This window comes from Gracilinanus agilis, chromosome 4 (genome assembly GCF_016433145.1).
Source record: "Gracilinanus agilis isolate LMUSP501 chromosome 4, AgileGrace, whole genome shotgun sequence".
Lineage (NCBI taxonomy): Eukaryota > Metazoa > Chordata > Mammalia > Didelphimorphia > Didelphidae > Gracilinanus > Gracilinanus agilis.
The window spans coordinates 195,778,096-195,806,081 of NC_058133.1; the positions used below are offsets into that span (position 1 = coordinate 195,778,096).

The following is a 27,986-nucleotide window of genomic DNA, read 5'->3' on the forward strand; positions in this document are numbered from 1 at the left end:
GGTGGGCCCTCCCTCCTTGGAGGTCTTCAAGCAGAAGCTGGCCTTGTTGGGTACGTTATAGTGGGGATTCCTTTCATGTATGGGGTTGGATTAGATGTCTGATGAGGTTGATTCCAGCATTTGAATTCTGTGAGTCTCTGAAAGGCAAAGAGGATTGGGTAAGAGTACCGAGATTTGGAGTCAGAGGGCATGAGTTTGAATCTCAGTTCTGCTATTTACCATTGGGTGTGACTTTGGGCAAATTACTTCCTTTCTGGGTCTTAGCTTCCTCCTCTATAAAATTAGAGGATAGGTCTCTAAATCTAAATGATCTTCTTAGGTTCTGTCCAGCTTTTTGTCCCAAAGGCCTAATTCCCATGCTAGACCACCAGAACCCAGAGAAATCAGAAATTCTAGGGAAAACGGCCTCGGTATAGGAAAGACAGAAAGACAAAAGTGGATGAATGCAAGGGATCCACAGAGGCTGAGACTCTTCTCTGGCTACCCAGCAAAGGCTGGGCAAGATATTTTTTGTTTATAATAGAATACACATTCGTCTTTATCAAGAAAGACAATTGAAGGATTGTAACCTTCTCTATAGTGGTCAATGGTTGGTCTTGCTCATTAGTTAAGATTCTCCCTGGGAAGGGCTGATTCCTTCCTTCCTCTGTATGCACTGCTGACCCCTACTTCAACACTCTCAGAAATGGGGGCTTCCTTACATAAATGCCAAAGGCCCAATCAGAGCAAAGAGTAACTCTACACAGAAGGGACAGTAAGGGAGCCCCTCCAGAAGCAGGTAAAGAGAAGCAGGTAAAGAAAAACAAAGAATAGAAGTGGGTTAAGAGGCAGAGCCCTAAAGGGAAAAGCGTGAGCAGCAAAGAGAAATTGTAGAAGAGAGGCACAAAGCCATGAAAGGATACCCTCACCTTCAAATGAATTTAGGGAGAAAGCAGAGAAGACAATGGAGACTTGGAAGGATGGGGTTGGGGAAAAAGAGAAAGCCTAGGGAACCAGAAGCGGGTTAGAAGAAAGGGCTACCCTTTGGGAACAAATACAAGAGACACAAGAGTGGAAGAGTCGACCCTGGCAGATGTTGAAAAAACAAGAGCATTGACTCACCAGACTCCAAGCCTTGGCTCCAGGAAGATGGCAGCAGGTAGGAGGAAGGACAATTGAGAAAGCAAAAAGGGTGTACTGAGGGGAGGGGGAATTCAGGTTTGATCTTTTGGCAAAGCCTTGTCTTGGGCCTCCCTGCCAGGAGGACAAGTCTGGAAAAAGCTGGGGAAAGTAAAAAATATCTTTTGGAAAGGTAGGTTCTTCCTCCTCTTTTGTTAATAAGAGGACGCTTCTTGGAAGAGAAATTACTAGATGAGTTTTGCAAGAAGTAAAGACTACATAGATTTTCTTATGTGGTTGGAGTCAGAGGGTTTGTTTAAAAAAAAAAAGCAAGATCTACACTATGTGTATTCTGAACATATGGTACAAACAGGAAAAGAAAAAGAGGTCAATTTTTAAATGTCGGTTTTGGGGGTGGGGAAAAATCGGAATCAGTGGCAGCATCCCCAGTGTTGAGGGTAGTAAATAACAGCTTGCATTTATATCGTTCTTCAAGGATTGCAAAGCACTTTACAAATACGATTTCATTTGGCTCTTACAAACAGCCCCGAAAAGAGCAATTATTATTTCTATTTTACAGATGAGGAAACTGAGGTAGACAAGGGTTAAATGACTTTCCCAAGGTTACACAGCTAAGAAGTGTTTGAGGATAAATTTGAATTCAGATCTTCCTTACCAGACCCAGCACTCTATCCACTGCTCTGTTGCCTCTGGGTCTACACTGAAACCCTTCTTAGTTCTGTAGCACCCCACCCCCGCGGTGGTGGATAGGGACACAGGCTGCCCCGTTCTTGGGGAGATAGAGATGTAGCCGCGGTACTTTAACTGGGCTCACATCCTACCCCGCCCCACCCCTCATTCCCCTCGTAGGAGGCAAGAGGACAACGGGGCGTGGCAGACCTAAGGGCGCGAGGCCAGGATGTGGCTGCACCAGGACGGACCGCATCCATCAAACTAGAGACCTCAGCAGACAGCTGTGTCCCAGGCTACTTGGCTTAGTTGTGTAGTTTATCCCTAAGGGCTTCTGATTGGCTTTAGGATAGGTCAATCCTCTTAACTTCGGGGTTAGAAGCGAGGAGAAGGGTCAAATGAAGCCAATAGGGAGACACTTCGAAGATAAGCCCCGCCCCCTCAGGCTTCCTGTCGCCGTCCGTCAACCTCATTTGGGGCGGGACTTTGCCTCGTGGATCGTTGGTTAGCTCTCCTGTCACTCATTCTCGACCTGACTTTGGATAGGTAGGCAAGTCTGTCCATCATTGAAATTTCACGAGTCAATTGGTAAATTTCAGCGTCGCTCTCAAAGACTTTAGGCAACTGGCCGTGAGGGCTGTCGGTCCTATGTGGGTCGGGTTCTCATTGGTAGGAGCCGCCGTCGCTCGGGCGGTGGCGGGCACTGGGATTGGCGGGCCCGGGGCGGGCGGTGTCAGGCTCTCGGCGGCGGCGGAGGCGGCGGAGGCCAGGGAGGAAGATGTCGTAATGAGCGGTGGGTCCCGGCCGCTGCCGGAGGGATCTTCTTGGCCTCTATGGCCTGAGGAGGCGGCTGAGGGCTTTGGGGAGGGCGGGTCGGGGCTGGGGGCTCCCCCCAGGGGCTGGGCCCGACGCCGGGGCCCGGCCGCAGGGGGGGGACGGGGGAGGGAGGATTCCCGCCCGGAGGAGGAGCGGCGCTGGCCGGCCGGGCGGAGGCACCCGGAAGGGGGCGTTCGACTCCCCGCCCCCTCGGAGCCCGCTGGGCGGGAGGGCGGCGCTTCCGGAGCGGGCACCCCCTGGTCCCCGGGGCGGGGCCGAAGCCTCCCCTTCGGGCATGGGGGCAGGCCCCCGGCCAAGCCCACCCGTGGGGGCTGCGGGAATCGGCGGATGCATCTCTCCTGGATAGACGGGGAGGGACTCCCCGAACCGTCCCCGAGCTTCAAGGCTCCCACCTGACCCCCCGAAAGCCCCCAAAGGCTCCTAGTGCAGCTGTGGGAGCGTCGGGCCCCGGATCGGCCCAGCGCCTTGGGCGTTAGCTGGGAGGGAGGGCAGAGGGGTCTGGAAGGAAGCCGGTAGGGAGGTGCCCTCCCTAGGGGGCCCTGAAAAAAGAAAAATAAAGTGGACTGTGCTCTCCCATCCCGGTCCTCGGCTTCCCTTCCTCCCTTCTCATTTTAGTTTACGAAACAAACCAACCCCAAATCCCCCCGCCCCCCACCCCCAAACCTGTGTCTTCTCCAGGCCATTGAAAACCTGCCCTCATTGCATTTCTTGGATTCGATTTCAGTGCGCTGTCATGTTGAATCGTTTTTTAATTAACTTTTTCCAGGGGGCCATAGTCGGGCGTTACTTAGTTTGTGTTTTCCTGAAGCTCATCTTTTCTTCTGAGGTCACTTCTTGCTCCAGCAGAGTTGTCTCCCGGTGTAAGAATCAGATAGTTCTGTTACAAACAATACCCCCCCATACACCTCTTTCTCTTGATGGGCTTTATTGCAGGATGAAGGGAGGTGATTGATTGTCTCAGGGAGTGCTAGTGTGCCCTGTTTAAGACGGCAGCCTAATGGTTCCCCCTAAGGGGCTGCATGTCCGTGGAGGGCCAAACGTTGAGTTGGTATTTTGGCTGATTGCAAGGCTTCTTCCAGGGCAAGAAAGTTTAGGTTGTCAAAGAGAGGCTTTGAAGGAAATGGTGGTAGAGCCCAGACCAAGGGAACAATTGCGTTTAGAAAAAAGCAAAGAAAGAAAGTCTTTTTCTGGAATAATGAAGATAACTGCAGTATCTTGTTTTGTTTTTAAATTCTTGTGCGCAATGAAGGGGGCGAATCTGTCAGACAACCTACCAATTGGGCTGATGTGAATGTTCCAGTCGCTTCTAACAGGCGTTAATACCTGTTGGAAATGGATTCTCATTGGCTGGGGCGATTGGTAAGTTTTCTAATTCTTGTTCTTCCACTTGGTTGTGCAGATGCTTATCCTCTTTGGTTTTTTGTTGTTTTTTTTGTTTTTTGATTCTTTTTTGTTTTTGTTTTTGTTTTCTTTGTTTTTCACTTGGGTTGGTTTGACCCAACTATAGATTCAGAGAGCAGGTCATTTGACTGTTAAAGGCATGCTTCTTGCCAAGGAGAGACAGTTCAGCTAGTTTATCAGTTACCTCTTCTGACTATTTGCCCAGGAGGAGAGAAGCCAAATTATATAAAGAATTGGCTCCAAGAGGAACAGTTTGGCATCTCTCCTGGCAACCCATAGACTCGATCTTTCTTTTAATCTTTTATGGAGGTTTTGGTCCTATGGAGGCCTGTCAGTAGAGACTGAAGGAATGGTGAGGTGAGGCAACCATGCAGAAACACAAGGATGAGGAGGCTAATGACAGCAAGAATGTAATAGGTGGAAAAACTATTCACGTTTATCATTTGACCTTTGTGAAGTGTTTGGTACCATTCTTGCTTGCCTGTAGCCCTCCTGATAACCAGCTTGCCATCCCGCCCTTCCTTACAGGGTCAATAATATTTGAATAGCTACTTTTTAATCTACCTGCCTGTCCTAAATAGTTCCTCCCTTTGTACAAATGACTATTGGCAAACTTGCTTTAAAGCAGTGTTTCCCAACCAGCATGTCACAACACTTTAGAGTGTCATAAAAGTGTCCTAATATGTTGCAGCAAACTTGTGAACTCGAACATCCTCAGCTTGGGCACAGCTGTGTATGTTTTTTTTCCCCTTTCTTTTTGATTCTGTCACAATCACCCTAATCAAGCATATGCTTTTCAGAGGCCTACTATCCTCCCTACTTATTCCAGGAATGCACACACCCCTACCAGATTTCCATGATTGGTATTCTTCCAACCACAAGATGTCATGGAAAGTTAAAATTGAGAACTTTTTCTCTCTTCCAACCTCCCTCCACTTCTTTTTAATTGGTGGGTGGAGAAGAACAGAATGAAAAAGGTTGGGAAGCATTGCTTTAAAGTCTCTGTAGAGTATGGTTAATAGTTTGGGGCCACAGTGCTAGAGTAGTCAGCAATCTGTGTTTGTATGATTAGGTGGTGGGCAGGACAGACTGTACACTCTGAAGCCCTCTGGGCTACCAGCTTGAAGTTAAATATGTGCTCAATAACTCAGATAATTGCTCCCGAGTTTGGAGATGAAATCTTGGGCCTCTCTTTTGGCTGGGTAATGGATTTATTCCAAACAACCTATGAATTAGGAAAGTTCAGCCTCCAGACACAAGCAGTGCTGGAAAACAAAAAGATTATGGTGTATCCTAACAGACGTGAATCTTCCTATAATGCTTCTACATCTGTTGTGGGGAAACATCAGCTCTCTTTGCCTTTATTTCTTCTTCCATAGTGCCTATACCATCATTTTTTTCTTGAAATGAAACCTGTTTTCCTATTTAAAGAAGAACTCTTTTTAACTTTATGTATTCCTTCAGGAGACCTATGGGAGCCAGCCGTTGCTTGTGAGCAATGTTTACAAACCCTAGGGTAAAGAGAAAGGTCTTTTAACATAGACTAGTGAATGAATAAGATGGAGGGGGGGATGAATGTTTCTAGTTCCTGGCCATCAGCAATGTGAATAGTGAAGGGAATGAGAAATGGTACCAAAAACTGACTCTTTCTAGGAGGTGTTCTTAGTGGTGGAGATTGTAGTAGACCTTTTCCAATTAATAGACTCCTAGGGCATAAAATGGTCTTTGCTCCCCTGAGAGACTGAAAAACAACCCTACCCTCCAGCAATGGGACTGTCTATCTTTCCCAGTTTGGGCAAAGCCAAGCTCCTGCTGCCTTTTGTCTAAAATGGCCTAATAAAGAGTTCTTTCCAAGAGACTCTCAGATTCTTCTAACATGGGTATTTAAAAAGGCCCTCATCACCATAGGCCCCTGGGCAGACTTGCCATTGGAGGATGAGCTGTGCTCAAGGCAAGGGGTTTTGAAAATGCTGAGAGTCCAGTTTATTTGCCTTTCAGTTCACACCCAAAGAGTAGCTGGAAGCAGTGTTAAGGTGCCAGAATTGTTTGAGTCATGAGAAGATCACGCAGACATAGCTATTAAAATCCTCTTTTCAGTTGATCTCACATCCTGCTCTCACTTTATTTCATTTGTTAGAATCATCTGTGTTATTTAAGCAGAGACTTAAGCCCAGGTGACTTGTTTGTTTAATGACAGTGAATAGGAGCCACTGGACTCCAAAATTTTATTTTCCACTATCCATTGGCTTCAGCTTCTAGGGCCTACATTTATTCTATCTCAGCCACAGAGTTACTTTATATGGTCCAAGGGTGCACATGCACCTAACTCTTCCTTTCCAGATGTCTCCTTTCTTTCTTCTCAACTGGTTCTTGGAATATCTTCCTTTCTACAGGCTTCTGTGTGAGTTGGAGTAGAGTATTGTTCCTACTGGATATATGATCTTTTCCTAGTTCATCAAAATGTAAAATGATAAATCAGTACTCTTCTGAGGAGTAGGTAGATCCCTTCACATAACATAAACTTATCCTTGCCATAGGTAAATGAGTGAATGATAATCACAAATAAGAGTGTTGAGGTAGTGGGACTTGGAAAGACCCTACTTAATCCTAGTCCTTTAAAAAAAAGAGCTATTCCTCTCATTCCTCACTCCTGTCCCTTAAGGCAGAATCCCAGTGGAAGCTCATCATTTGCTGAAAATAGTTTACAGTTTCCCCTACCCTGTGGGGGGAATGTTTCCATCATATCTAAAGAGCTTGAGTGCTAACCCCTTTTCCCAGCCTGGTTGCTACTGACTACTCTTCAGTATGAACAATACCCAGACATCATTCAAACCCACAAATGAGAGTCTCCCAATAGCTGGAGAGAAATGAATGGGGTAGGAACAGACAGGTGAGTTATTTGTACTGTGTAGACTACCCATCAGGACTCCTGACTCTTAATTTACCTAGAAAACAGCTTTCCTAAATATGTATTAAATGAAAGAGCATGGGGAGTAAAATAGATTTTCTACTATGTGAAAATGAGACATATGTTGTTTCTCTAGCACTTTGGTTAGGTTGCATTGAATCATTCAGCTTAGTTTGCAGACAATGCCTTGTGAGATGGACTGGTTCAGATAAGGGGGTTATTCATTCTGGGATAGGGACAGAACACAGTTTAACTGATCTGTAGCAGAAGAGAACCTCAGATTAGCACCAGGTACTCTAGCCAGCTGAGCCAACCACTTTAATTAACGGGCACATGGCTAGAGATATCTATTTCTGTCTGGTGTTTTTTGTTGTTTTTTATTTTACTCCTTCCTTTTCTTAAAGGAAACGTTTCACTCCACATGGGGAAATTTGGCTTTGGGATAAAGTATGTATCATTTACAAATCGTCATGTAAAGAGTGGTGTTCTCTTCCTTATCTTTGCAAAGACAAGATCTTTATTTATTTACATTGCTTTCCTGACCTGCTATGTTGAAGGATCCCAGCCCCAGCATTCTTATGTTTGGTAGTATAGAATCACTTCCATTTTTGCATGTGTTTATTGAATAGCTTCTCAGCTGATTATTAAATTGATTCTGTGTTGCTTCTGAGCAGTATATAGGCTATCTGGAATCTTAACAGCTCATCTGATTGTTCTTTCCATCCAAACCAGCCCTATGGATCCATTGCTCCACTGCCTCAACTGTCCAACTTTATTTAAGAACCAGCCAGAGCTTGGTTTTCCCCCATCAATCATAAATCCCTTCAGTAAGAGTCACAAAAAAAACTCTGGATTAAGAAACAGCTTTGCTGGCAGCAGGCCTGGCCAAGCTGACCAAAATATCCTGCAGAATGAATGTTGCAAGCAGTAGAAATTCCTCCAGAGGAAATGTCATACTTAGGCCTTCTTCCCATTCTTATCCTCCAGATCGTCACCAGGATGATCAGAATGCATGGGAGAAAATGACCTTATGGGGTCTAGGCATAGATTTGACTCATAAAAACAAAGAGGAAATTCGCAACTTGAATTTTTTAAATTCTCTTTTTAATTATGAATTTTGTGCAGACATGTAAAGTAAAACACGAATATTCAAAGAGCAGAAAAAAGAATTGTATGTGAAACTGAACTTTTGTCACATGAAATTTTAAAAATATATATTAAATTTAACATGTTAGTAACAAAACTGCCAGGTTTGTATCTCCTTCAGAACTTCCTTCTTTTCCCCCATTTACTTTTAATATTTCTTTAATACTCTTTTCTTTCTTTTTTTTTTAACTTCACTATCCCTATCCTACTCAGTTCTTTCTGCCTAATTCCCTCTAGTAGAAGTCCCCTCCCCTTTACCAAATACTTGTAGTTAAGTAAAACAAATAAAAACGTTGGCTATATTTGAAAGTATATGTCTCATTCTCAAATCCAAGAAGTGGAAAGAATGTGTCATCAGCCTTTCAAGACCATGACTGACTTGTATTAATCAGAGTTCTGAAGTTGTTCAGTTTCTTTCTCTTACATCACTGTGGTCACTGTAAATAGTTACCCTGTTTCTACTCACTTTACATAAACTTTCTCAGTTTTTTCTGAATTTGTAATATTGTCATTTACTATGGCATAATTACATTTATTTATGATCACCTACCTTGCTTCCTATTCTTTGCTACCATAAAAAAAAAAAGTACTGCTGTAAATATTCTCCAATATAGAGAATCTCACCTTCCATTTTTGACCTTTTAAGGATATGTTTGTATTGATTTGTCACTGGGTATCACAGTTTATTGAATTTGGAAGTACAAATTCCAAATTGCTTTTTGGCAAGTTGGAATATTCACAGTCCCTCCAAGGATGGCTACTTTACTTTCTTTTGTTATCTTTGCTGAGTTGATGAGTATGGTGCAGAATCTGAGTCATTTTAATTAGCCATTTCTCTTTGTTAGTAATGATTTGGGTCATTTTTTTCTTAGTTGATAGTATCATATTCTTCTTTTGAAAACTTCCTATTCATGTCCTTTGACCATTTATCTGCCGAGTGATCTCTCAGTTTTTATATATTTGTATTCATTTTCCATCTTGGAGAGTAGACTTTTATCAGAGAAATTTGCTACCAAGATTTTTTTTCCCCCAGTTAATCCAAGGGGTAAATTTTTTCACACTTGTAGGCTGGAAAAAGCCCTCTCACATAATGGTTTTTGTTTGTTTCCCCTCATATCTCTTTCTCTCTTTTCTTTTCTTTTTTTTTTTTAACCCTTACTTTCTATATTAAAAACTGATACTAAGTATCAATTCCAAGACATAAAAGCAATCAAGACTAGGCAATTGGGGATTAAGTGTCTTACCCAGGGTAACCTAGGTAGGAAGTATGTGAGGTCATATTTGAACCTAGGACCTTCTTTCTCCAGGCCTGGCTCTTTTCCTGAGTCACCTAGTTGCCCCTTTCCTTTTTTAGATTTGGCACCAGAGAGGGTCTCTGAAGTGGTTTAATTAAATTGAAGAATAGAGGAAGCATGCTAAATTCTAAAACTCAGGATATTGGGTCCTCTCCTGGATTCTGCTCTTGTTCTCCATTACCTAGGGCCTAAATCATCCCAGAGAATGACTATGATCATTAAGTTAAACACTAGAACTTTCAGGAATCCTAAAGAAAGAGGGAGTTTTTGATGGATTGAGAATTAAATTATTCCCTGGTATAAGGAAAAGAGACTCCAGGAGGAAATCCGTAGCTGCCAACTTGGCTGCTGCCATATTTAGAGCTTGACATGGTCCCTGGCATATTTTAGGCACTTAATAAATGCCTGTTAATTCATCCTCTGCCCTCTCAGTTCAATTCAACAAACCTATATTTAGCAGCTCCCATGTTCGAGGTGCTATTCTCAAGGGTTCCAGCCTTAAACCTGGGAAGAAAATATAGAAGACGGCCCAATATATGTATAATAATGGAGAAAAGGCAAAAGTGAATCAGTGAACAGTCTCAATTGTAGAATTCTACAAGGAGGCACATTTATCATTTCAGGATACAAGTAGCACCACTAAACAACATTACTAAATACACTTTTTGCTGGACTTGTTTTAAAACTAGATATGTCATTGGTAAGATATGTCATTAAAAGCACATTAATTATTTGTTTGGAAATAGAAAGTTCTGGGTTTATATACTAGCCTGAATGACCCTGGGGAAATCACTTAAGCTCTTAATATCCCCAAGCAACTTTATGAGACTTTAAAATGCAGGTTATTGGTAATAGTTTCCTCAGACAATGAAATTATGGGTATGTGAGCTCTCCCTCTCCTCCAAAAAATCAATGAGTAAATAAGTAAAAATAAAATGATTTATTAAAGAAGTTTTTAAAAGCCAAAGATTGTTTCAGTAATCATTAGCATTTCTTATAAAAACTAAGCTTGCATAAAGAGAAATCTAAGCCTTTCTCAGATCCAAATTGTCATATCTCCATTTTGAGATTGTATTACCTATTTAAATGCTTTGGGTCATAGTATTGCAACTTTAACTTCTTTTGTCTCTCTTAGAGCTTTGTTCCTTTTCTAATGTCTGCTGGGAATGCATCATTTTAGAGATTGTTTTGTTTTCCCTGGACCAAGGCTTATTATAGGGGCCCCAAAGCCCTGGGTGACCCAGAAAGACCCATTTGCAAACATTTATGAGGTTATTTCAACTCAACTTGTATCAGCTCATTCAAGAACAAATTAGAAAGGATATGACCGATAATGAAATGGAATAGCTTCAAGAATGAGCAATCCACAGTTGAGTCCAAAGGAAATTCTGCTTTTTCCTCTAACTGATTTCAACCCGGTCTCCAAACATTTTTAGCACTAATTCATAATGATAGCAAAGCAAGAGCTAAATAAGAAAAGTGGAACTAGAGGGAGTCAGGTCACTTTTGTTTTTTTAATTATAAAAATCCTTACCTTTTGTCTTACAACCAATACTGTGTATTGGTTCCAGGGTAGAAGAGCAGTAAGGGCAGGGCATTGGGAGTTACACAACCAGGAAGTGGGGGGCAGATCACTTGTCATTGGGGTCATAGGTATAGAGCTAAAAGGGACTTGAGACATCAGCTAGTATAACTCCTTATTTTGTAGACAGGGAAACTGAGACCCAGGGAGGCTAAGTGACTCACCTTAGGTCACACAGGTAGTAAGTGCCAGAAAGAGGATTGAATTTAAATCCTTTGAATCTAGCACCAATGCTCATTCCACTGTACCACCCTGTCTCCTGACCAAATAAGAAAATCCCAGGCAGAATCATTCCCCATTATTAACAAAGAGAGCTTGAGCCAAGGACAGCAGCCACTGCCTTCTGCCAATATGGTGGTAGTGATTGTGTGTATTATCAATAATGTAGAAGTTTAGAAGTGAAGAAGACCTTAGAAGGCTTCATTTAATCCAGCTTCCCTCCCATTGCAGGGATTCCTTCCAGAGCTTTCTTGAGAGATAGCCATCTAGCCTCTGCCTGAAGTCATAGGGTGCTCACTCCGTCACAAGGCTGCTCATTTCATTTTTGGACAGCTCTTAATGTTTAAAAGTTTCCCTTTCAACAACCTCCATGAACTGATGCAGAGTGAAATTAGCACAACCAGAAGAACATTATGCACAGTAACTGAAACACTGTGGGACGATCAAATGTGATAGACTTTGCTACTAGCAGCAATGCAGTGATCCAGGACAATCCTGAGGGATTTATGAGAAAGAATGCTATTCACATCTGGAGAAAGAACTATGGGAGTAGAAACGCAGTTGGGGGCAGCTGGGTAGCTCAGCGGATTGAGAGCCAGGCCTAGAGACAGGAGGTCCTAGGTTCAAATCCGGCCTCAGATACTTCCCAGCTGTGTCAAGTCACTTGACCCCCATTGCCCACCCTTACCACTCTTCCACCTAGGAGCCAAAACACAGAAGTTAAAGGTTTAAAAAAAGAAAGAAAGAAATGCAGAAGAAAAACATATGACATCACTTGTTTATATGGGTAAATGATTTGGGGTTTTGGTTTCAAAAGATTACTCTGACAAAAATGAATAATATAGAAATAGGTTTTGAGTGGTAATACATGTATAACCCAGTGAAACTGATTGTCAACTCTGGAAGTGGGGCAGGAAGAGGGGAGGGAGACAACATGAATCATGTAACCATGGGGGAAAAAATTAAAAAATAAAATAAATTTTCAAAGTTTCCCCTTCTACAGAGCTGAAATCTACCTCCCTATAAATTCCTGCCATTTGGAACTATGCCAAATAAATTGAATCCTTCTTTTACATAGTAATCTGTCATGTGAAAGCATAGCATATCTTTAAGTCTTCTCTTGGTTTGTTGTTCAGTCATGTCCAACTCTTCATGACCCTGTTTGGGGTTTTTTTGGCAGAGATATTGGAGTGGTTTGCCATTTTCTTCTCCAGCTCATTTGACACATGAGGAAACTGAGGCCAACAGAGTTCAGTGACTTTCCCAGAGTCACACAGCTAGTGCCTGGCCAGATCTGAACTCTGGAAGATGAATCTTCCTGACTCTAGGCACTGTGTCGCCTAGCTTACCCTCTCTCTTGGTTAATCATCCTCAATTCTTTCAACTGTTCCCTCTGTGACATGGTTTTAGGACCCCTTCAACCTAGTCACAGGCCTAAGAATGTGCTCTAGTTTGTCAGTGTTTTTTTTTTTTTTTTTAATCTGAACAATCTCTGAGGTGTGGTCTGGTCAGTAAGTAAAGCATGATTGCTAGTATCCTCCTCATGGGTATTTGTGTTAATGTAGGCTACAATTGCATTCTCAGATAGTTTTCTTGGTCATGTCCAGCTATTGGTTCATATACCTACCTCTAAGCATAGGACTTTGTGTACATCCCTGTTGAGGATCCTTCTTTGTCTGCCCACTATGCCACACTGTTGAGATGTATTTGAGCTTTGATTATGCCCTCCTACATGCCAACTATTCCTTTCCACTTTTTGTTTCCTGTAAATTTTATAATCATGTTGTCATTGTCTTCATTGTTGATACAGATTTTGAACAGGACAGGACTATGTCCTGAAACCTGGGGCATCATCATTACTTAACATCCACATAGTACTTGAAGACCTGTGAATCCACCTTCTGTACCAACCTCCACTTTCTTGTGCATAATAAAATCATGAGAACTTGTCAAGTGCCTTGCAAAAATTAAGATATACTACATCCAAAGTATTCTGATTTATCAGACTAGCAAGCTTATCAGAGGAAAAAAGATCAGTTTAGCATGACTTGTTAGTGAAACAAATCCATGCTTCAAAGGGCTTACAAACTATCAGAGAATTCGTAGTAACATTTTCTTGGGAATTGACAAAAAGGTCATCAGTCTGCACACTGAGGAAATCTACTTTTACTTCCTTTTTGAAAACATCTGTTCAAGGGGGCAGCTGGGTAGCTCAGTGGATTGAGAGCCAGGCCTAGAGACGGGAGGTCCTGGGTTCAAGTTTGAACTTAGACACTTTCCAGCTGTGTGACCCCGGACAAGTCACTTGACCCTCATTGCCTAGCCCTTACCACTCTTCTGCCTTGGAGCCAATATACAGTATTGACTCCAAGACGGAAGGGAAGGGTTTAAAAAAATTAAAAAAAAAAAAACCATCTGCACATCCCCAGCTTTCTGGCACCTCTCCTTTTCACCAATTCCTCATAGATTATTGACAGTGTTTCCATGGCCACATCTAGAAATTTTTTTTAGTCCCTTGGAATGTGATTCATTTGGACTTGGAATCTTAAACCTGCTTAAAGTAGCCTGGTCTCTTACCATCTTCTTTCCCCCCCTGGGCTTTAGTTCCCTCATAGTTATATTTGTTTTACCCTTTTGCTGATCATTCTTCTTGGTGGAGAAGATGAAAGCAAAAAAGGAGTGGGGAAGTTATTTTCTCTGTGATTGTTAACAAACTTTCTTTCCGCACAACAGTGTTTCTTCAGCAATCCATGTTTGTTACTTGAAACACTTTTCAGAAGCCTGACAGTCCTCATCAGTCCCTACAGCTCTGTTATATTTGCCTTTTGGCAGGTGCCCATATTGCATTTTGGGTACATTCCATATAAACATCTCAGTTTGTCAGGAAGCTTTGTGGGAAGCTTTTTAGTTGCCATCCCTTTCCTCCTTATCAGGATAATTTGTACTGTCAGAATTTGTAAAGGATCTATTTCCTCTTAAAATTTCCTTCTTTTCAGGGACTTTGGCATGGAGATTATATCTTTCTGACTTTTTTCTGAAATATTTCTGACCCTGCCCAGTATTCCCAATTCTGACACTTATAAAATGATATGGTCAGTTTCTTCAAAGGTTTTTTCCACATTAGTTTCACCAATCAGTTCTTCCTTGTAGGAATTAAATCAAATATAGTAGCTTGCTGAGAGAGAATTTCTTGACTTTCTCTGTTCACCATTTCATGAGATACTTTTAGGGGAGTAAGACCCCCAAAGGATACTGTTATCTGCTGTAGTCTTTTTTTTTTTTTTAAACTTTACCTGGCTATCTACTGAGCCACCACAATGTCCCAACCTGCTGTAGTCTTCACCTTTGAAGGCAACTTGTTTTGGCCACTGCCAAGTCCTGGGAAACAAATAAACAAATACCTTACCTTTTTCTCATGGTTTTATTAGGAGCAGCCAGTGTGACAGCATTATTCTCAGTAGAGATCAGGAGGGGGTCAGTAGAGAAGAGGGAGGGGCTCATATTAATATTTACCAGGTTTTAGGGTTTAATTTTTTTGTTCTGTCTTAGCATTTTGCTAGATTCCATTTAATAATAAAGGATCTCACATTCCCTGGCCACTTAAAATCTTGACATGACCCTATAAATATAAGTGGAGGAAGAGGAGACTCTTCTAGTGTCCTGATCCACAACCTGCTAGAAAAGAAACTTAAAAATTGCCTGTAAAATACACCAACTTTACCTCCTCACTCAGAACAGTATTTGTTGTCTCCAAATCATTTCCATCCCTTTTTTATCCCTTCTTGTTTTTACTGCCAGTTTCTCCATTCCATTCCTCCTCTGACTTCCTAGCCCAACCTGGCCCCATGGCTTGCCTGGCATGTGTCTTTGGCATTCTTTAACCATCTACAGTATGTTACATCTCTCTTCTTCCCATAGTAAATACCCCTGGTCAGCCCCATTTCTTTTAGGGATAGGGGCTCAATTTCTTCCTTTTCTTTCCTTTCTTTCTTTCTTTCTTTCTTTCTTTCTTTTTTTTTTTTTTTTTTTTTTTTTTTTTGTTAAACCCTTACTTTCTCTCTTGGAATTGATACTATTGATTCCAAGGCAGAAGAATGAAGGTTAAGTGACTTGCCCATGGTCACACAGCTAGCCCAGTACCTAAGGCTAGATTTAAACCTAGAACCTCCTACCCCTAGGCCTGGCTCTTTGTCCACTGACAGCCACCTAGCTGACCTCTCAGTTTACTTCTTACTGTATCCCTTTACTGTGCTGGGTATTGGGGATGCAAAAGCAAAAACAAGGAATCAATATCAACTCTTCAGGAGTTTACTTCTCCTGGGGGGAAACGTAGGCAAGTAAGTAAGAAGTGCCAAGGAATTTCAGGATTGGGGAGCCCTAACAATTGTGGTAGTCAAGAAAGGCTGTTGTAGAAGAAGGTGGACCTGGGTTGAAGTAGGGGATTCCAAGAGATGGAAATAAGTAGGCAGACAAAAAAGTGGAAAATGGAGTGTCATGTATGGAGAACAAGGAGGCAAGTTTGTCTGGAACATGAGGGAGAGGAATGGCAAATAAGTCTGGGCTAAGAAGAGTTTTAAGTGTCTGACAGAGGAATTTGCATTTTATCCTTGAAGCAATAGGGAGCCACTGAAGCTTTCTGAGCAGGGAAGTGACATGATTAGGCATATGCTTTAGGAACATCAATTTGACAGCTGTGTGGAAGATGGACTAGAGAGCGGTTGGGCTACTTACAGCAATAGTCCCAATGAGAGGCAATATGTGCCCAAGATAGTGTTTGTGGCTCAAAGGAAGAGAAAGGGGGTGGAGGAAAGAGGTGGTGGAGGTAAAATTAGCCAGACCTGGGAATGGATTGCTGATGGAGGTTAGGTGAGAACAAAGGGTTAAGAATGACAGAAATAGGGAAGTTAGCAGGAGGAAGTTTACAAGCAGTAAATAAGTATTGTTTGGGGTACTGGTGAAGTGAAGATACCTCTGAGGCATCCAGGAAAAGATGTCCATCAAGGGGTGGAGTGGAGCTCAGGAGAGGAACATGGGCTTCTCCCTCTCGGAGGTCAAGGAGTAATGCCATCTTCAGCACAGTGATTTGGTGATTAAGAGGAAATTGAAGAAATTAGGAGTTCTGGCTAGGGGAATCTTTGAAGTCAAGGGTCATGGTTTTTTTTGTTTTTTTTTTTTCCTGTCCCCTTCAGAGTCCAGCATAGCACCATTGGGCATGGCAGATACATAAAAATGTACAAATTCTGTCTAGCTAAAGGCCCCGTGCACTGCTATCTTGTTTTCTGTGCCAGGGGTGGCCTCGTGGTGTATTGGAAAGAGGGCTAAACTTAAAGCACAGGACCAGAGTGTGAAACCTGACTCTGCTGCTTATTGTCTGTGGGATCCAGGAGATGACCTCTGATCCTTCGAGTGCCTTCTGATTTTTGATTTGTGAGCCTGTGATCCTATGATCCAGCTTTGAAGTCTGTTTTAGGAAAGTGTCCATATCTGCCCTTTAGTGTGCTCCCACAGCAATGGCACGGATGGTTTTCTACTTTTATAATAGGTGTGATTTTTTAGGCTATTCTTTTACTCTTACTATTAGATCTGTTTCTTTTTGAATAAGTTCTTCTCTTCCATTGCCATATTCCAGTCTCAGTTGATCACTGGATGATATTTAGGAAACTGGTGTCAAGATGTCAGATTGCCTGTTTTGTTCCCTTTCTTTTATGAACCGTACTCTGTGCCTCATGCTCTAGACCTCTGAGGCCACTCGCCTGTATGGTGCTGTACACTAGAGACAGCTGAAGAGGCCATTGGTGTGCTCGGCCCTGCAAGAATCTTGGCAGCATGATCCTTGGGCACTTGGCCTCTGCTTGGCACCCCAGCTTGAGCTGAAGTCAGATCTAGCAGAGGAGCTGGGAGTTTGCTCAGAACTAAGCTGTCTCCAACCCAGACAGGAGCTGCGCTTCTGCCATTGTCCAGCAGAGGGAGGCAGTGTCTCTGGGTAGCAGAGCCCATCTTAAGAAAGAACACTTGGGTGTCTTCATGTTGGCCTGGAATCTCATGAATCCCCCCAGAGGCAGCTGCCCATTGAGCCAAGACCTGTGCTTTCATAGTGATGAGAGGAGCATCAGGACAGCTAGGAGGGTTGTCTGGCGTTCTCAGTCCTTGCCAGTGGGTTGTCTTTACTGTCATGATTTGAGGGTGGTCGATGTGATGAGTGAAACAAACACAAAGGCCAGAAATCTCTGGAAGCCCTCTTTCTCACTCTTCTTTCTGTTCCTTGCAGAAGATCAACAGACCAGTATGGCTGCCACTGCTGCCGTCAGCCCCAGTGAATACCTGCAGCCCGCTGCCTCCACTGCCCAGGTGAGAGGGGCCTGCATGAACCCAGACATTCTTATTATAACTAAAACAAAATCCTGCCTCAATGGGCTTATCTTGTACATAGTGTCCCAAGAAGTACCCTGTGTCATAGGATCCAGTTTCACAATATTCCTAGATAAGAACAGGAAAAAAAATAATTATCTCCATGTATTGGGTAAAGAACTTGAGACCCAGAAAGCTTAAGTGACTTCATTAAGTCCATATGGTGAGTGAGGTGTGAAACCAGGATTAAAATGTAGGTGACCACCTCAAACCAAGTCTGACTGCCTTTATAGGAGAATAGATCCTGAAAAAGTCATTCCCACCAAATTACCATTTACTGTATTGTAGGAGAGCTAGTTCTGCTTATTGGTCTTTGGAAGCTAGATCCCTTTTAAACAGCATCTGTGATGTGACATATGCAGTAGGCATTATTGGATACCAAGAAGGAAAGTGTTGATTTTTTTCCTTCATTCTCATCTATTCCATCTAGTGGTAGGCTGGCTAAACCTTTGGCCATCATTGTCCTCCCTAACAGAGCTGAAGATCTGAGGGTGTTGAGGGGCTTGTATTAGAGACAAAGGCACAAAGGAGAGGGAGATAGGGGAAACTGGGGGTGGGGGAGAGGCACTGAGTTAGTTTGTTCTGAATAATCACACTCCTATGCTGCTTCCGAAGAATTCTTTCAAAAGGATTCCTTGGGTCTGTGAAGATATTTTTGCTCTTGAAAAATCTAGAATATTAATTTTGTGCTTCTGTCCCAACCTCTTTCCTAATAGACATTCTTCACTGTTCTGATTGAAAGAAAACCAACAGGGAAGAGGGAAGAAGCCCTGACAAACTATGCCTATCCATACTAGAGAGAGCTTTGGCCAGGGATATAGCAAAGGAAGAGCACCTAAAGAGGAAGGAAAGGCAAATCACTCCACCTCTCTAGGGCTTAGTTTTCTCATTTGTAAATGAAAGGGTTGGACTAGGTGACCTAAGATTCCTTCTAGCTGTGGATCTACAAGCCTAGAGAAGAAAGAAGCAAAGATAAGAAACAGAAATGGGTAGAGGGAAGAAGGGGGCAACTGTAGGTTCTTTACTCTCACTCTTTTTCTCCTCTTGGGTCTTTGCAGGACTCTCAACCATCACCCTTAGCCCTACTTGCCGCAACATGTAGCAAAATTGGTCCGCCTGCAGTAGAAGCTGCTGTAGCCCCTCCTGCTCCCCCCCAGCCCACACCACGGAAACTTGTTCCCATCAAGCCTGCCCCACTTCCCCTTAGCCCTGGCAAGAACAGTTTTGGGATCTTATCCTCAAAAGGGAACATACTCCAAGTCCAAGGTTCACAACTGGGCACATCCTACCCAGGTGGTCAGCTAGTATTTGCTATCCAGAACCCTACAATGATCAACAAAGGAGCCCGGTCCAGTGCCAACATTCAATACCAAGCAGTTCCTCAGATTCAAGCAGGCAGTGGGCAAACCATCCAAGTCCAGCCTAACCTCACCAACCAGATCCAGATCATCCCTGGCACCAACCAAGCCATTATCACTCCCTCCCCATCAAGCCACAAACCTGTCCCAATCAAGCCTGCCCCCATCCAGAAGGCTGGCTCTGGTGGCATGGTGAAGCTTACAGGTAGTGGTGGCAATGTGACCCTCACCCTGCCTGTCAACAACCTAGTGAGCACCCCAGACTCTGGCACCCCAACTCAGCTGCTCACTGAGAGCACTCCTGCCCCGCTGGTCAAGCCGAACAAAAAGATGAGGAAAAAGAGCGTTTCCACCTCCTCACAGCCGGCTGTGGCGGTGGCTGAACAAGTAGAGACCGTGCTGATTGAGACGACAGCAGACAACATCATCCAGGCAGGGAACAACCTCCTCATTGTGCAGAGTCCTGGAGGGGGCCAGCCTGCCATGGTTCAGCAGGTGCAAGTGGTACCCCCTAAGGCAGAGCAGCAGCAAGTGGTACAGATCCCCCAACAGGCTCTTCGAGTGGTGCAGGCAGCCTCCGCTACACTCCCCACTGTCCCCCAGAAGCCCTCCCAGGACTTTCAGATCCAAACACCTGAGCCAACACCGACTCAGGTACCTTGCTGACTTAGCCCATCTCTGCCCCTTCTTGCCCTCCCCTGCAGGGAATATTGGAATTAGTTTATAATTGGGGATTGAAGATCTGGGGCACTTACAGATGAATGTATTTTGAAGTAGTCAGGGTGTAAGGTTTTGTTGTAATACCAGAAAAGTTTAGAGGAAGTTTCCTGGTCCTCGGTCAGTGAAGAAAAGTAGGGAGAAGGAAGAGGCATGAACTTATCGTGGGAGGACATAAGGTTAAATTGAGTTCAGTTCAACAAGTATTGAGTAAGTACACTGTCTTTAACACATTCCTGGGCTCTGGGAATATATGTATTGGCAATGTGAGTTAAAGGAAAATTGTACATAGTTCTTGCCTTCAAGGAGTTTACAATCTAGTTGGACATTAGGAAGACCATTGGATCACAGGATAAGGCATTGAAACAGTTGTGCTATGTTCCAGAATATAGAGGGTCCCTTCATCTGGGGAGTATAAGTATGGTCTTGCACATAGTAGATTCATACCAACCTCCTGATTCCACCTGGGTGATAGTTTACAAGTAAAGAAACAAAGATAAGTTACATGACTTGGCCAGGCACACATGAAGCCATAGAACTCATGTCAGAGCAGGAATTAAAATCCAAATTTTTGTCTCCAAGACCAGTACTCTTAACTGCTGTTAGCTGAAGGTGGCTATCTTTAAACTGTCCAAATCAGGAAGCAATAAAGCAGGGTCTCTATTTACTTATAGTGCAGAGAACAGAGAATCCAATCCCAAAGCTCACTTTATTACACTTTAAACTAGATTCAGTAATATTTTTGTAATAGAATTGGCAGGCAAGCATTAAAGTCTTATTTACTCAGGGAATTTTATTCCAATGATTGACGGTCAAGGAGATGAATGAATGGGAGATATGGGAGAATCAGCCCTAAAACATGCTGGGGATTTGAAAATTTATGTAAGTAGTTGACAGTGGAAAATCTATAAGATAATCCTTAATAGTTGACCATGTATGTCAAGATTAAAGGTTGGCCTAATGTCTAAAAACAAGAAGCAAGTATTAGTAAATAGCATACATTTATCAATCATTTACTATGTGCCAAACATTTCTAATATACTAAGAATAGAAAGAAAGGCAAAAACAGCCCCTTGTCCTCATGGAACTAAAATTCTAACACGGGAAAGACAACATATAAATATGAGGTGTATATCGGCTAACTAGAAGGAGATCTGAGAGGGAAAAGGTTCCTGCAGAACATGGGTTTTGAAGTGAGTCATAAAGGAAGCCAGGGAAATTGTAAAGACTAATCTTTTATTAATTTAGGTAAAATCCTGTACCTTGTTGAAAATTCTCATTCTGTAAAATTATCAACAGAGGGATAGGATCCCATTGATTTAACCAAATACTTAGGGGCAGCTAGATGGCTTGGAATCAAGAAGACTCATCTTCCTGAGTTCAAATGTGGCCTCAAACACTTAATAGCTGCCTGACCCTGGACATGTCATTTTACCCTGATTGCCTAGGTCTTCTGTCTTAGAATTGAAACTAAGATAAGGAAATGAGAATTTGCAGGATCATGTTTTCATTTAACAACAGAAATATAAATATGACTCCTATTCTCCAAGAGATCAAATCCAATAATAGAAGAATTTGCTAATAGTGGATCCCTGGTGCTTTGGGTTGGGTCCTCAGTTACAACTAGCAGTAATCAGCAATTTTAAGCCACTCCACCCAGAGAACTTTCACCTCATGTAAGTCAGTATTTAAACTAACTCCACTTATACCTGTGGTTGCAAATATACAACATGGTGAGCAGATCTCATTCCTAGAAATACAAAGAATGATGCTGTTTTCTTATAAAATTAGACCTGTACTTTAGAACAAAGGTTTTAAATACTTCCTTTCCTTTTCAAAATAGGAAATTTGTTTTACTTATCAGCTGAAAAGGAGAAAGACAAGATTTTAGCATATCTGTACTTGCATATTTAAGCTCAGACTTTTAAAATCTTTTGTAAAAAGATTTTATTGAGGGATTTTTAGAAAATTCTTTAAACATCAGGATTAGTGATTCTAATAGCTGATACTTTACACTAAATAGCACTTAATCTGAACTATTCCCTAACCATCTTTTGAGAGTACAGCAGCAATAGTGTAGAGTAGGTACTAGAGCTTTGGAGTAGGAAAGACCTGGTATAGACCCCACTTCTGGCCTTTCCTCGTTATATGACCTCAAAGAAGTCACTTCTCTAGGAGCCTCATTTTCCTAATCTGTAGTAACCCCCTCATACTATGTTGAGAGGCTCAAATAAGTTTTTCCTTGTAAGGTGCTGTATGTGTATCTGCCCTTACTCTACTTGGTTGATGTTTGACAATGAGACAGTAGTTCCCTATAAATTTACACCAGAAAAACCTGCCCAGTTGAGTTGTGAACGCAGCCTCCTTAACGTCATTGAATAAGCCTGGTATCCTTCCTTGGCCTCTGTTTTCTCATCTTGAATAAGAACATGTTGGACTAAAGGATCTCTAAGGCCTCTTCCAATGGAAAGAATTCTGTCTTTGTTCTTTGGTTTATGTTTTGGGGGATTTGATTAAGAACATTCAATTGTTCAAATTAACAGATGGCTTATACACCTACCACATGTAAGGCAAAGGCAATGCGCCAGGCACTATTCTCAATGAAGACAGGAGATTTTGGTTTCTGTTGACTCTTCATTGTTAGCTAGCCTGATCGCATTGGGCACCGGCTCACTGAAAAACGTGGAAGAGCTAGTTCCAGACAGACTTGGCCTAGCCCTGCCCATGCCTCTTGTTCGAAGTAGGTTCTCTACTGGTGAGCTGACCCTCTTTCTTCTCACTCCCACCCAGATTTACATCAGAATGCCTTCAGGGGAGCTGCAGACAATACTCCTACAAGAACCCCCTTCGGTGACAGTACCCGCTGCCTCCACCACCTCTAGTAGTAGCCCTGTAGCCCGGGGCCCTCACTTGGGTGGCACCAGTAAAAAGCACTCAACTGCTGCTTCTCGAAAGGAACGGCCCCTGCCAAAGATTGCTCCTGCTGGAGGCATCATCAGCCTGAATGCAGCCCAGCTGGCTGCTGCTGCCCAAGCTATGCAGACCATCAATATCAATGGTGTCCAGGTCCAGGGTGTGCCTGTCACAATCACCAACACCGGAGGTAAGAGAATTCAGTCTGACAGTTTTTCAACAACACTGCCTGACTAGGGGGTCTTTATATGCAAGACACTATTTTTGGTGCTGTGATAAGTCCTCCTTTGTTGGAGAAAGAGATGAATGATTGAAAAATCATTGATGGAATGCTTAGGATGTGCAAAGCACAAATAGAAAAGGAGCCAGTCCCTCCTCTCACAGAAGTCATTCTGCAGGGGAGACCAATATACGTGGAAAGTTTCTACTATAAGTCAAATGCAAAAGGTCCTTAGGGTGCAGTGGCAAACCTCAGGATTGAGGAGAGTGGACACATGAAAATCCTTCAGAACACTTCCATGGTAACACCCAGACCAAGGCAAATGGATGTGCTACAAGCTGAGGATCTAAGTACTAGGGAGAATTGGAGTAAAGGAATAATTAGAGTCTAATGAGGTTAATTAGCTGAATAGGACTTTGGGGATGAAAGGGAAGACTCTTTCTCATCAGACATGATTTGAGCAAGGCCTAGTACAACTAACATGGTTACCCAAAGGCCGGGAAAACGTTTGTAACTGCATTCAGTATCTAAGCAGAAGACTATTTTCAGACTGATAAAAGCCTTTTCAGTTTCTTTAGCTCTTTAAAAAGTCTAGTGAATGCATTTTAGTCTTCCTACTTCCTAAAGAGGAGGCGGAAAAAGGGGAATTCTTCCTGGTGTTCCTGACCAGTCACGGGCTGGTCATTAGCATCTCTGCCCCACTCCCAGGCCTAGGATGGTTTCCTCGGGGTTAGTCAACTTGTGCTGACTGAAATAGAAATGGGGTGGCAGGGCAATGCTCCATACGTAAGGATCCCTGTGGGCCCCATATCAACTTAGCTTTAAAACGTAGCACTACCTGCACTTCATTGTAGTTTTATTCCTGTTGTCCCATTGACATTTTAATCTGGTTCAGCCACACACGAGTATTGTAACACATCTGCCTTAGAAGTTCTTCCCAAGCTCCCTGATTGACTAGAACTTGTCTCTTACTTACATCTAGGGATGTACATCCCTGAGGCCTTTCCTGCAACAAGAGAGAGAAGGGGTGCTACAAAGGAACTCAGGGATGGAAGCTCCTGGGAAACCATACAGTGAGGGCCTTTCTGGGCCCAGATGGAGGGGAGTATAGTGAAGTGAGAGGGGCATTCCATATGCAGGTGGGAGCATTCTCAGAGCTAGGCCTCCCCAGCCGCCTCCTATTTCCTTCACCCTGAGTCCTGTCCTTCCCCTCCCTCAGGGCAGCAGCAGCTCACTGTCCAGAATGTTTCTGGGAACAACCTGACCATCAGTGGCCTGAGTCCTACACAGATTCAGTTGCAGATGGAACAGGCGCTGGCAGGAGAGGTCCAGCCTGGGGAGAAGAGGCGTCGAATGGCTTGTACTTGCCCCAACTGCAAGGATGGGGAGAAAAGGTAATTCTAAGACAAGGTCTGGAGAGAACCTGGGCCCCCCACCCTGTGTCCCAGAAGGTTGGAGGCCCACTGGCTTGTTGTGGGTAACAGGACTCCCGGACCACATTTTCTCCATTTTCTTCCATTTTGCTCTGGCCTGGCCCTCTGCCTCATCTTTGCCCCCCCCCCCCCTGCCCTGCTCTTCCGGCCCTTTCTCCTATCTCATCTTATTCCCCCCATTCCATGCTTCTCCCTTGCTCCCTCCTCACACTTTCCCTTCTTTTTTTTCTACTTTCCTCCAAACCAATCTCTAGGTCTGGAGAGCAGGGTAAAAAGAAGCATGTGTGCCATATCCCTGACTGTGGAAAGACCTTCCGAAAGACCTCATTGCTTCGTGCCCATGTTCGCCTGCATACCGGAGAGCGGCCCTTTGTCTGTAATTGGGTCTATTGTGGAAAGAGGTTTACTCGTAGCGATGAACTCCAGCGGCACGCACGGACCCATACAGGTCAGATCCCCAGCCTGGCCAATTCCCACCATTCCCATGCACCCCAGTCTTACTGTGCAGGGACCACATCAAGAGAGAGCCAAAATCTTGGGAGGAAGGGTGATTCAGTACAAAGGATCCAGGATCCACTCCTATCTCTGGCATTTGCCTTTATGACCTTGGGCAAGTCACTTACCTTCCTTGTGCCTTAGTTTCTTCAGCTATAAAATGAAAGGGTTTAGCAAGCAGCTAGGTAGTACAGTGGATAGAGCACTGGGCATCTGATTTCAAAATCTGGCCTAAAGCACTTCCTAGCTGTGTAACCTTGGGCAAGTCACCCCAGTTTGCCTAGCCTCTCTCCCTTCTATCTTAAAGTCGTTACTAGGATAGAAGGTAAGAGTTTTTAAATAATTAAATGAAATGAAGGGGGTTGTACTTGACCTCAAAGATCTCTTCCAATTTTAATAAATCTATGATCCTATGATTTACTTTGTGAGGGGGCTGGAATTTGCAGGGGAAACTCTATAATTCATCTCTCTGTGCAGAGCTAACTTCTAGGAGAGTGCATGTACATGAAGTAGTCTTTTGGATAAATAGAGGCCTGACCATTGGTAGGAGAGGGCACCAAAGGTGTCAAAGAAATGCACATTCACAAAATAACCTGGCCAGAATTGAGTACCAACTGAATATCTTAAGGGCTGATGAGATTAGAAAGAGGCAGAGTCAAAACTGGAAACATTTTCCTTCTGTTTTGAAGGAAAGGATATAGACTGGTAGGAAGCAGTTAGGAGGGCCCCATGCTAGACAGAGAGAATCATCCAGAAGCATGGACTCCAAAATGAACAAATCCTACACAAGGGATTTGGGAATAGATTAATTTGTGACACAAAAAATTTGTGTTGGGGACAAATAAGGTGAATTGAAGTGGCCTCAATGGCTGGATTGAACAGTTGGATTTGATATGATAAACAGTATTCCCTGAGCAGAGTCTCTAAAGCCAGTTTAACATCAGGGCCTGAAGTGGGAGCTGCATCTTCATTTGGGTGTTTGGGTCCTCTTCAACCATCTTACAACTTGCCTTTGGGAGATGAGCTCTATTGAGGAGCAGAATGATTTCCACCCGCACCTCTGGGTCTGGAGGGTAGAGTGCTGGGATGACAGGCCTCTCTTCTCTCCAGGTGACAAGCGTTTCGAGTGTGCCCAGTGTCAGAAGCGCTTCATGAGGAGTGACCACCTAACCAAGCATTACAAGACCCATCTGGTCACAAAGAATTTGTAAAGTCAACAGCAAGCCATTGGAGGCCCTGCAGATTCAACTCCAGTTCAGCCTGGGCCCCCTAGTCAGAGACACCATGGCTGATTCCTTGCCCCTTTATTCCCTGACTGCAGCCCTGGAGAGAGGGGCTTCAGTAACCATGTTTCCTCCTTCCTAAGCCATTTGGCTGCCACAACAGCCCCTCTTTCCTCCCCCATAAACTCCTGGCCCAGATCCCGGACATTGGCCATGTACAATGAGACGTTCTAAACCAGGACGAATGGGAACCTTTATTTCCAAAGGAAAAACATGAATTTCACTCCGTCGAGGAGCCAAGTGAGAATCCCCTTCTTTTCTCCTCTCCCATCCCATAGCACTGATGTGGCCCAGGGCAGGGGAGCCAAAAAGGAGACACATCCCCCTTTGCTGCTGTCCTTCCTGTGGGGTCTGGCATACCCTACTCCCACCTGAGGGCAGCATGGCAGCAACATAAAGAACACTTGGGACATGGTCCCAGAGCCCCTATTTGAGGGCCACCCACAGAGAAAGTGGGAAGGACACCTGCCTCCCCCCCCCAAAAAAAAAAACAAAAAACAAAATACTTTCTTCCAGCACATTCCAACTTTATATTTTAAATATATATATAACCACAGACTCCTCCTGATCTTCCCTGTTTTTCTATGAAGAACGTTGCCTTATACTCTACTTCAGATAATGAACACTGTGTATTGTGTGCGCTTTTAAATAATTTTATTTAATTGCTCCCTTCTTCCTTTCCTTATTTTTCCTCTTCCCCCATTCCTCTTTTTCAGTTTGGGGTTGGTGGGGGTGGGTTTAGGGGGTTGTTTTTGTTTTTGTTTTGGACAATGATGAACAGAAAAACATTTTTTCTCTCCATAGACTTTTCACTTCTAAATAACGTAAAATTTCAATTTGAATCCAGAATCTGATTTTTTTAAAGAACCCTCACATACATACAAACATACTGTCCCTCCCCCTTCCACTTTTTTCTCATCCCATACCCCCACTCAGATCCTGTTTGTGTATAGTGTATATTGTATAATAGACAATATTGTGTCTACTACATGTTTAAAAACATATTGCTTGTTATTTTTGAGGCTTTTAAATTAAAACAAAAATCCACTTTATTTTTAGTTGTAACTGCTTGAGGTATGTTTTTTGAATTAAGTGACAGATTTGTTATCCTTTATTAACAATGTACTTTGTTGGTCAGCACAGAGCTGGCAAAGAATTTTTTCTTGCTAATAAATTTAGTTGCCTAAGGCAAAGTCAGCAGCTTGGCAATGAGGCTTCCTTTTGTCTTTGTCTTGATGGAGCCATGAGCTTCAGGAACTGGGAGAAGAGTGCCAGGGGAAAATAGGGCCCAGCCTCCTCATCTTTCTTACCCTCAGCAAGAATTCCCATCTGAACTTGTAGAAAGTTGGGTATTTCTATTCATGTGTCCAATTAACAGCAAAGTTGACTACTGTTGGAGATCCGTTTGGGTAGATGCTTCCATTTTTTCCTCTGTAAGCCAACTTTCCCCAGAGAAAAAATTGATACTAGAGAACCAGACCCTTCACAAGCATTGTCATCAGCGCGGTAATGGCAGGAGTGCAAGTCTCCTCTTGGGTGTTTTATTTTTAAGAATCACTTGTATGAGAGTATGGAAGGTTATGAAAATAAGGAGCAAGTCTACCTGCATTTCCTTCCCTAGATACACAGAGGAGAGGGGCATTGGGCAGAGGCCAGAGAAACCCCTGTCAATGAACTTGGCTCCCTAATGGAACAGAGAGGCCCTTAAGGAGCTAGATCAAGGGTCAAGGTATAAGATGTTTTCCTTGTGGATAAAGACTCTAATTTGCCCAAAGAAGGACACAAACCCTAAAGATGTGCCATAATAGGGATGGGTCACCCTGAGCTATCTACACTCTTGCTCTATTCCCTTTATCACCAGTATTTGCTAGTCTTCAACCTAAGAGCATGGAGGCCCAGTGGTATATGTTCATAGCTGTTGAACCCAGCTAGAGTCAGCAGACTGGTTCAAATCCCAGCCTCAGCTCCCACTAGCTATCTAAA

General features: G+C 43.3%; 1 protein-coding gene across 2 annotated transcripts; it reads left to right on the plus strand.

Moving 5' to 3' along the window:
- The first annotated feature begins 3,869 nt into the window (after nt 1-3,869).
- Nucleotides 3,870-26,740, plus strand: SP2 (Sp2 transcription factor). 2 transcript variants are annotated; one of them, XM_044673521.1, is made up of 7 exons: nt 3,870-3,984; nt 17,445-17,524; nt 18,643-19,596; nt 22,450-22,762; nt 24,012-24,186; nt 24,480-24,673; nt 25,831-26,740. In XM_044673521.1, the coding sequence occupies exons 2-7, from the start codon at nt 17,462-17,464 to the stop codon at nt 25,929-25,931; spliced, it is 1,800 nt and encodes a 599-aa protein (XP_044529456.1). In that variant the 5' UTR covers nt 3,870-3,984; nt 17,445-17,461; the 3' UTR covers nt 25,932-26,740. The 2 variants fall into 2 exon arrangements, with proteins under 2 accessions (XP_044529456.1, XP_044529458.1); XM_044673523.1 differs by lacking the exon at nt 3,870-3,984 and adding an exon at nt 6,835-6,916.
- The last annotated feature ends 1,246 nt before the right edge of the window (nt 26,741-27,986 follow it).

Bases quoted from the DNA above. Each gene is read 5' to 3' on its own strand.
- SP2 (XM_044673521.1), top strand. From the start codon at position 17,462: ATGGCTGCCACTGCTGCCGTCAGCCCCAGTGAATACCTGCAGCCCGCT. The intron at 19,597-22,449 runs GTACCTTGCTGA...ACTCCCACCCAG, and splicing joins CTGAGCCAACACCGACTCAG to ATTTACATCAGAATGCCTTC. The intron at 24,674-25,830 runs GTCAGATCCCCA...TCTTCTCTCCAG, and splicing joins GCACGCACGGACCCATACAG to GTGACAAGCGTTTCGAGTGT.